General features: G+C 25.2%; 1 protein-coding gene across 1 annotated transcript; it reads left to right on the top strand.

Annotated features, from left to right (window-relative positions):
- Nucleotides 1-1,742: 1,742 nt before the first annotated feature.
- On the top strand, nucleotides 1,743-9,013 carry Hcs (holocarboxylase synthetase-like protein). The gene is made up of 16 exons (XM_011499354.1): nucleotides 1,743-1,841; nucleotides 2,267-2,525; nucleotides 2,610-2,728; nucleotides 2,869-3,036; nucleotides 3,347-3,557; nucleotides 3,733-3,924; nucleotides 4,101-4,329; nucleotides 4,560-4,709; nucleotides 4,777-5,103; nucleotides 5,476-5,836; nucleotides 6,583-6,765; nucleotides 7,188-7,320; nucleotides 7,566-7,726; nucleotides 8,109-8,220; nucleotides 8,310-8,523; nucleotides 8,829-9,013. Exons 2-16 carry the CDS (start codon nucleotides 2,372-2,374, stop codon nucleotides 9,001-9,003), a joined length of 2,889 nt encoding a protein of 962 aa, XP_011497656.1. The 5' UTR covers nucleotides 1,743-1,841; nucleotides 2,267-2,371; the 3' UTR covers nucleotides 9,004-9,013.
- Nucleotides 9,014-10,273: the final 1,260 nt, after the last annotated feature.

The raw sequence follows: 10,273 nt of genomic DNA, 5'->3' as shown, positions 1-10,273 counted from the left end.
ATAAAAGACAAATAATTATCGAGATCTGATACTTTCATTAAGCATTATTAATTAATTATTCTAATTTGCAATGGGTACAGTTAAACTACATTAAGTAAGTTAATTGTAAATAATTGTATAAAAACTATTCTCAATTGTATTGTAAATTGGTCATTTTCTATAAATTTTAGAACTATCAAAGAAAATATCCCAAAAGCTTATCATTATAATTAAGAAAATTTGAATAAAAATGTAATACTCGCAGTAAATATTAATTCAAGTTATATAATAATTTAAAAAGCATATAATAAAATAAAATACGAGTTACTAATGAGTTTTTCAAAAAATCATATTTAAATATAAAAATTAATTAATAAGTATCCAATAGAGTATTATATAAGTTTAATAAAAAGTAAAGAAAAAGTCTAAGAAATATCCATAAATATTTATAACTCTGGATGGTTTAATTTATTAAAAATATTACCATTAAAAATAATTGCTAATAAGAGGTAGTTTTCTACAAAGTGGTAAAGCCGTTATGTGTAGAAAGTCAAATAATGTAATGAAATCTCAAATTATCTCTTACTAAATGTACTATTTTTTAATTCAATAATTTATTCATAATTTTATTCTGACAATGATATTAGAAATTTGCTATTACATTTTCTACAACTAGTTTTATAAATTTATTACTTTTTAAAGTTATAACTAATGATAAAATAAAACATTCGATTCAATGCTCGTTACTTTGTTAGTTATTTAGTAATATTAATTGAAAATTGAACTTTCATTTTTAATTTGAAGTGAACGATGTAATTTTATTTTTAATACATCTCAGATAAGCATGGAATAAAATCTGTAATAGCAAATTATTAATTTATTTATGCGTTAAATTAATTTCCATTTTCATTAGTGCTCTTTAGTAGTCAATTTTAATTATTTAATTTTGATTTTATTTTAAAGGTATGTTGTCGACTTGAAAATTGCAGATTGCACAAATAAATTTTGATAATTTCTTTGAATAGTCAGTAATAGACGGTAATACGATATTAATATTATCAAGAGAAAAAATTCATTGTTTTATCTTATGCCAATGCAAAATCAGACACAATTAAAGTAAGAAATAATATTTAAGAAATTCGTTATTATTATTTCCTATTATTACTAGTTAATTACCCTGATTATTTAAATTTTATATTTTTTTAACTAGAGGCTGTATTTAATATTTAAAGTTTTCTCACCATTGAAAAATGTCAATGCTGCTAATTAATTGCAATTGTATTAAATTATTATGAGAATTTAATCATATTAGAGTCGTAATTCCAATCTATTGCCATAATTATATTATTAAATTAATTATTCAAGTGATACGCCGGTATTTGTGTCATCGAATGCTTATATCAAATAATGGAGTCTCGTTATTATTATAATCTCATTAAATAAAGTAGTTATAATTGATTTAGCTATAAATTTAAAATTTAAAATGCTTTTATTCTCGACCACACTTATTCTCAATCGTAAAAATGATTTTGCCAATTATTACGAGTTATATAAGACTCGCATGGTAAAATTTAATTTTCCTCCGCGTAATACGATGTTAGGTTAAGAAAAGTATTTATAAAAAGTAAAAGTACGATAATTGTTAGAGTAAAAATGAAAAATTAAATTTTTTCACACTTGTGCATAAGGGGATAAAGTGCAGTTATAAAACTTATATTCCTATAAAAATATAATTCCCAAATAAATGTTCTGACAATTTTGGTCACGTGAATGTACTGTTTTTGTTCCAGCGTTGCCACTATCCCCTAAGCTGGACATTCTCACTGGATTTCCACTTTCTCGCATTTATCAGCCCTTTTTAGGTAATTATGTAACAATTAACAATTAAGAATCGAAAAAACGCATTATTTGTAAATAAATAATATAAGGGCCTTGTTGTTATGTTTTACTGGAATGAAAAGAATGATACAAAAAGATTTTTGTTAAGTTTGTAAGCCCTTGTCAATGTATATTAAAAGTATTGATTAAATTTTCATATAACCAAACTTTTATATTTGGCATTTATTATTATTACAAATTATCGTTTATTCAATACTTTTAGTATAAAATAATAATATTTAAATTTTTTTTTTTTTTTTTTTTTTTTTTTTAATAAGCATATTAATTCAGTACTCTTATAGATTTTAATGCAATATGTACGTTTGATTGGCTTTATTAATTGATTTAATTTCCTTAATTATTTTAAACTATAAACCATACTTTCATATTCCATTTGTGCAATTAATAGGTGAGGCCATTCTAAAATGCTATCTCTTCGTAACAAGCAACATTAATAATTATCAAAAACAATTGAGACAAGCAACTGTTTCATAACGTTTGTCATTTCACTGAGATGTTTTTAACAATTTTCTATATGATTGCAACTTGGATGCAGTCATGGAGGTTGTCATCCTTAAGAGCACGTTTCCAATCAATTTTACAAGATTCTGAAACATTAAAGCCGTCTATAATGTTTTATAATCCAAATAAATCATTAGTTAAAAATGGTAACAATTTAAACTTCAAATATTTTTAATGTAATTATTTCGATTTTATTTATTTCAATGTTTATATTGTTAATTTTATTATAGGTGATGCTAACCATGTCAATATATTAAGCTCTCATTTATGTTGTAATAGTATTGATGGAAAATTGGGAGATCTTATTTGGTACCAAGGAAACCAACAATTATATACAATATATCCTCAAGTAATTATAATAGAAAAATATAGCTTCTTTTTTAAATTTAAAATGCATTTTTTTACTGAATCTTTGCAATAGTATTCTAATACTATTGATAAATAATGTAAAGTGTTAAGACATATAAATGTTTTTAAATTTCTGCATAGCAAAAAGTGGACGTATCAGACTGGTTGTTATTTCCACGTGGAAAAACTATATTTCCATTATTCTCTCATAATAATGCACAAACGTCTCTATTACAAAATGCCAAAATTTATCTGCTCATTGAAACAGAATTGCAATATTATCAATATGGATCTGTGACAGCTACAAAGGTAATTATTATATTGTATTTTTTCTTAATTTAAATAGACAATTGAATATCTAAAAAATAATGAATAAGGGATAAACTTGTTAAAACAAAAAAAAAAAAAAACAAAAAAACAAAAGAGAATATATATTAATTCATGAAAGAGTAATTTTTAATGAAAATTTATCAAATTAATATATCTAGATGTAACATTCTAAAATCTTTCAACATAATGAAAATAAAATTTAATTATAAATTCAATAGTTAATATATAATATAATATATAACAAAAATTGTAAAAATCAATAATTATTTTATTACTGTTGAATCGACAGCTTGAAGATTACGGTTTAATCATTACCTGGATAACTGACAATAATTTTGGTGTAATACTTGAGACAGATTTGGATCATATTACAAGATTTTTTACTACAATTATGCAAGGACAACTCTTCATAAATAATGGATTGTATATAAATCGTGTCGCATGTAAATATCTTATGTTTACTAAAAATTTTCTTCTTTATCATCTTGTAACAATTATAATATAACCCTCATCGACCTTCTAGCTGTTTCAATTACTGGTGATCCATGCAGTTGTAATTATGAAAAATTTAACTTATTAGAAAGTAGTAGTACGTATCTCTAAATGATTAATACACAAATGCAAATACGTATTCATGAATAGAAATTATTTATATAATCGTATACTCTTTTCTAGAGATAATTAGCTGTTCACAATGGCCTTCGTATGTTAATAAATTAAAGCAAATCAGTCAAATGGCAAAATCTATGTCTCAACAACTTCCAGAAAAAATAAATGAAACTCGTGGTATGGAGTTGATACTGGAAGATCCAGCATCAATTTTGGAATTACCGAAAATAAACGAAAGTACATTGGCAGAAACATCGGGTACGAATAAATATATTTTTAAAAACAGTTTTAAAGATAGAAATGGAAATGTGTAGAATATTTGTTAGTTGTACCGTCCTATAATTCTCCAATTTATAAATGATTTTCATTTTAATATTTAACATATCTACTTTGATTAATTTCAAAAATAATAAGAAATACCTTTTCTTACATAGAGAATAATGTTATAAGCACACCAATGACAAATCTTTCAATAATGTCTACTGCCGTAAATAATACCACAGATGAAGAACTCTCTCAAGATTCAAATCATTCCATTAATTCGACTTTATTGAATTCGCCTGGAGAATTACCAGCTAACTCGAGTCATTCCGAATTAAACAAATTTCCATTACAAGAGAGTTTGGAAGAAAATTTTACAGATATTGATATCACATCTCGCAGGTATCTATTATACATGTGATGTTTTATTAATGTAATAGAGCAATCGATGTAATTTATTTGTAGTAGAACAATTAATGAGAACATGTTTTTAAGAATTAAAAAATTAAAAGTATGTATATAATAATTAGAAATTTTTAAATACAATATGCAATGCAACATGAACAATCTAAGCGTTACTTTTAACCAATATTACAATAATAATAATAATATATCTATTTGCCTGTATGTAGGCATTCGTTACCAGATAATAACGAGATTGGTGATAATAACGAGATTGGTGATAATAATGCCAAAAGACCGAATATTCTGATATGCGCCGACAGTGCAATTGTAAATGATAATGTTTGTAGTGTGCTCCGAACAACTTTAAAAGAAAATAAGTATGTAAAACAATGTTTATATGTGCGTGCAGAGAAAGAGACAGAGACCAATAATAATTTTCTGTAGATACGCAATCTATCCATTATCAATGCAAGATGCCCAAAAGGACATGTGGATGGAACAAACAAATTTGATAATTGTATGTGGTAATGTTGAACCGGACGTTGCGTCGCAAGTGGTGGAGTTCATCGTTCGCGGAGGAAAGCTTTTAGCTCTTTGTTCTGATATTTTAAAGATTTTCATTCCAGCATTTAAAACTGCGGAAATACGAGAGAACGAATTGGTTCGTTTTTCATATGGAAAATGGAAATATGTGTGTCTCCTGCACCATATTTTTTGCTATCAAGCATCGCCCGTGAAAACAAAATTTTCCCAAGATTTAGAGGAATCAAAGTAAGAGTTATAAATGTTATTCGAAACTTTACATTCTTAAAACAAATTCTATTCGTAGATTACATTAACTGTATCAATGCTCTGAAAAATGATTGATTTGTTGAATTAAAATAAATGAATTTTCTCGTACAAGTATTTTATACTGGATAATTTCTAAATTGTTAAATTTAGAACACATTAAAAAAAACACATTAAAAAAAAAAAAAAAATAGATAAATAAATAAATAATAATAAAAATTTTGTAATAAATACGTTAAAAAAATTAGACTTTGGTATTTGATCGAGGAGTTACGTGAAAATATTAAAATTTAATAATAAATATATATTTTATTACTATTCAACAATGCTTATTTATAATAAAAGAGAAATTAGTTTCTCTAGACCACCAGCATCGCCAATTCCAGTCTCAACAAATATATGCGATCAGTCAGGCAAGAAACACACTTTCGACCTAAAGATTCTTGGCTCGGAAGAAACCTGGCATACGCCCTGTATTCTCTTTGCAAATCAATTGGAAAGCGGTGGCCAAGCCGTATTCTCCCAAATCCATTTGGAAGTTGATCCTTACCAGTACGAGTTTGAGGAAAATAAATTTACGACACTCAAGGACAGCAACGCAACACGATTAGAAATATTCAGCGATATTCTCAGTACTCACCTGGGCATTGAAGTTGATTCGCAGCCAAAGATGAACTATACATATAGTTCGGGATTTTTTCTGGGAAGACACGAGGTAGAATTAGAGATAGAATTTTACTTTAATCATATTGTTAATAAAAGTAATCTGTGTAGAGTAGATTAAAACCGCTTATATAATGAACACTTTTTACTTAATGATTAGATGATAATTTACATTATTCTGTACATTCATTTACGTATTGCATCCAACAAAATCATGACGACAATACGAACAACGATGTGAGAATATACTTTAAGTATGAATTAATTACTCTAATAATATATCAAATTAAAAGAAAAATATTAAAAATCACTTACATTTATGATACATTTACAACATTTCTACTCAAATTAACATTATAATTTACAGATAATTAAAAGCAAATTTCTTACAATGAGTTTTATGAATTGCCTATGCCTATTTTTATGTAGTATAAATGCCACGTTAATATGAAATATTAATATCAATTACGTATGTATGAATTACGTGCACACATACATTAAAAAGTTTTATTCGCAAATTTATTTAAGAGTAAAATAATTATTGAATTCTGGAATATATTTTTTATCTTAATTATTTCATTAATAATTCGAGTCTTTCTTCCATGTGTTGCTATTCGTAAAAGTCAAATGATAAATCATAAACAAAATTCAACTTATTCCTAGATTAAAGAAGATACTAAATGATACAGTACTCTTATTATATTCTCATGCTGAAAGTATCACATAAACCATACCACCACGTACTTCATGATGGTTTGCACACAAAATATATATGTAATACGTCTTATATACGTACAGCTAAAGTTGGAAATGATGCAACGATTGAAGGACATACTCCATCCAAATGATGTTTTAAAAACATCGAAATTAGAGATACAATTTTGCAATACTTCCGCAATTACAAAACCTGCATCGTCTGCTTTTCTCCCTGTTTTTATACACAGATGTCCGGAGAATTTTTCAACTGTAACATATTTTGAGGTAATTTCATAACTGTACAATTAATTATGCTTAACTTGTAAGTCAATTCATTCATTCATGCCCACGAACTGTATGTATCATTTTAAATCGATGATTTTCAATTATTAGTGAATTTTTAAGTTTTTCGACAATATTAATGACACTTTTTTTTTTTTTTTTTTTTTTTTTTTTTTTTTTTGTAATGTTGTAACGGCAAGGCAATTAGAAATGTAAAAATAGATAACACAAAAACACACGCATATTAAACACTTACGAACGATTACATTAAAATATTATATATTTAATTGTAAGCGTTTATATGATTGAATTTCAGAATAAAATGTTATGATAAAAGTAGCAAATAAATGTTGTTGAATTTTTTTTTTTTTTTTTTTTTTTATAAAATTCTCGACCATTAATATTTTGTATTTTATTCCATGTAGAATCTCAATACTAAGGAAATTGGACGTTTGGTCATTTATGCGGATGTCATGACATCATCTAATTACGTTGTTAATGGATTGGCTTTACATCATGGCTTAGCTGTTATACCATACCAACAAACTAAAGGTCAAGGTATATATTAAAAACATTATTCTATTAACAATTGGACGCTTCGTGGCCAAAATATCAATAGAGTTAATTTGTTAATATAATAGAGTCAGAAATAATTTTTCAAATTTCGTGAAATGAGAAAAAGAGAATGAAAAAGAAATTTATATTCACAATATCTCGTACATGCCATTCACAATAGATAGATTGAAATTTATATCCTCATTAATCGATATAATTTATATTATATTTTAATTATTGAATCGAAGGACGAGGTGATAACGTGTGGCTGAGCCCAAAAGGTTGCGCTATGTTTACATTGCAACTCCACATTCCAATAAGATCTGTGCTCGGAGATAAAATATCACTTATACAATATTTAACAAGTTTAGCTATAATCACCGCCGTAAAATTAAAACCAGGTTATCAGGTAATTATTGACTTAATATCAGAAATTAACATTATTAACTCTAGTTAATATGGCTAATTTCCATAACGATTATAAATTTGACATGATAAATAATTATCACCTGCATGATACATTTATGTACTCATATTAGTGAATTGAACGTTATTCTTCATTTTAAGGAAATCAAACAAATTTTAATAATTTGAGGCCTTTTAATTATAAGCAATTTGTTGAAATTTCCATTACATGCAATAATATTACATTCAATTGCGACGATTGATAATAGAAGAATTTACACTGATATTCACAAATTAATTTTTATAATATATTAGATATTTTGAGTAAACGAAATGATTTTATGCTACATAATACAAAACTTAAAGAGCCCTGTCATTCTAAATAGGACATCAATATGAAGATAAAATGGCCTAACGATATCTATACCGGAAATACTAAAATTGGTGGAATACTTGTTACATCATTTATTCAGTCGTCCAATATTATTTGTAATATAGGTAATTCGTTTCCAGAATTAAAATTATGATGATTTTACCTTCAAAATTATCTATTCACTTATTTCTAATTAAATATTTATATATTGTAGGAGTGGGCATTAATCTTTCTAATACTTCACCGACAACTTGCATTAACGATATAATTACCAAGTACAACGAGAGTTCAAAATTGAAGTTACAGCAGTTGCCATATGAAGAATTTCTAGCTCGTGTATTTAGTGAAATAGAAAGTTTGCTAAATATTGTACAAAACGGCAATCTTGATCATATGTATGATCAATACTACAAAAATTGGATGCATACGTAATTTAAATTATATTATAAGGCTACTAAACCATTCTAAATCATTAATTAAAATCTCTAATCTATAACTTATATAATTAACAATAACTGAAAATAATAATTAATATTTATTAAAAATAATTATTAACGATCAGTATTGGAATATGTATACTCAATTGTAAATTTCTTTTGTTCTTTATAAAGTAAAGTTGGAAATATTAAAACGTATCATTAATAACTTAAAAGTAAACACAATATATATATATATATATATATATATATATATATATATATATATATATATAAATAAATGTAAATGCTTTCAGAAATGCTGAAATCACAGTGATACTTCCAGATAATTCATCACAGAAAGTGAAAATATTGGGTATTGACCATTATGGATTCTTAGAAGTTAAAGGAACCAACGGGAAGAAATTTACAGTACATCCCGATGGAAATAGCTTTGATATTTTAAAGGGCCTCGTCGTTCCTAAATATTAACGTAAATAAAGAAAAAATGTATAATCGGCAAATTCTAGCGAATACATTAAAAATTCTCTTCCACTATTAAAGCGCATCTTGAAAAAAAAATCTTTTACTAAAATTTGATATACCAATATCAAAAGATGGAAAATAGTATTTCAAAAAGAAATCAACCGATATAATATTACATCTTCATAACGATGATAAAAGTTGCAGAAATTTCTTTCGATAGTAAATTTTTCATGTTTTCATGTCAAAAAATATAAAAAAAAAAAACCTTATATCTGTGGCGCTCTTACAAATTATTGTTTAAACATTTGGCCAAAAGTTTTTTACGTACACAAAAAAATGTTTCTATTAAAGTTTAACAATGGGACTAATTTTAAAACTTCCGTACAAAAACGTATAAATAATTGTGCTTAATAATGAAATTAGTTAAATAATTAAAAAAAACAAACAATGTATTAATTAAATAATTTTTATAATATATAGAAAGAATTTCCGATACTTTATTCTTGTTTATTTATAGTCAAAATATTATTATAAATTTTACGTAAAAATTTATAAAATTTTAATTTATTAAAATATAGAATTTAATTTAATTCTCAAGAATATCGATATATATATATATATATATATATATATATATATATATATATATGTGTGTGTGTGTGTGTGTGTGTGTATATTCTTTACAAGCTAAATAAGAATAAAATTATAAAACACTACCTATGTGATATCGATATAAATTATTATTATATAAATGTAAGCTATGATAAATAATTACAGAACAAAATTAATATGATGTTAATTTAAAATGATATTAATATAATCTCATATTGTTATTTGTACTGTAATAAAATTTTATATATGGTTTATGTTATTCCTTATCCTTGTTATTTAAATGAAAAATAAATTAGTTCAATCACAAAATACAATTTTCTTTTATTTTTAAATACCGAACGCTTCATCGATACTGCAAGATATGAAATTGTCAATTTTAAAATTGTTATTACGATTTTAATAGTAATAAAATGTTGTTAATACGTGGGCTAAAAAAAAAATAGTCAATAATATCCAGAAATGTGCTTTAATATATTTTATCAGCATCTTTTTTATACAGACATCAGGTGTCGGAAGCAAGAAGCATACGACCCATGAACATTAAATTCACGCAATAACGTGTTACTTAATTTTTTTTCTTTTTATCTTCGGGACAAACTTTTTACAATTTACTTTCAGATTGCACTTATCGAAACAGCTTAAATTAATAAATAAAAGTCTTATT

Source organism: Ceratosolen solmsi, unplaced genomic scaffold (genome assembly GCF_000503995.2).
Source record: "Ceratosolen solmsi marchali unplaced genomic scaffold, CerSol_1.0 scaffold2, whole genome shotgun sequence".
NCBI classification, from domain to species: Eukaryota; Metazoa; Arthropoda; class Insecta; order Hymenoptera; family Agaonidae; genus Ceratosolen; species Ceratosolen solmsi.
Note: the sequence above shows the minus strand (reverse complement) of the source record. Positions and strands in the feature narration are given on the sequence as shown.

Coding starts and splice junctions, on each gene's coding strand:
- Hcs (XM_011499354.1), top strand. CDS start 2,372: ATGTTTTTAACAATTTTCTATATGATTGCAACTTGGATGCAGTCATGG. Junction 7,727..8,108: donor AATTAAAACCAGGTTATCAG/GTAATTATTGAC, acceptor CATTCTAAATAG/GACATCAATATGAAGATAAA. Junction 8,524..8,828: donor TACAAAAATTGGATGCATAC/GTAATTTAAATT, acceptor AAATGCTTTCAG/AAATGCTGAAATCACAGTGA.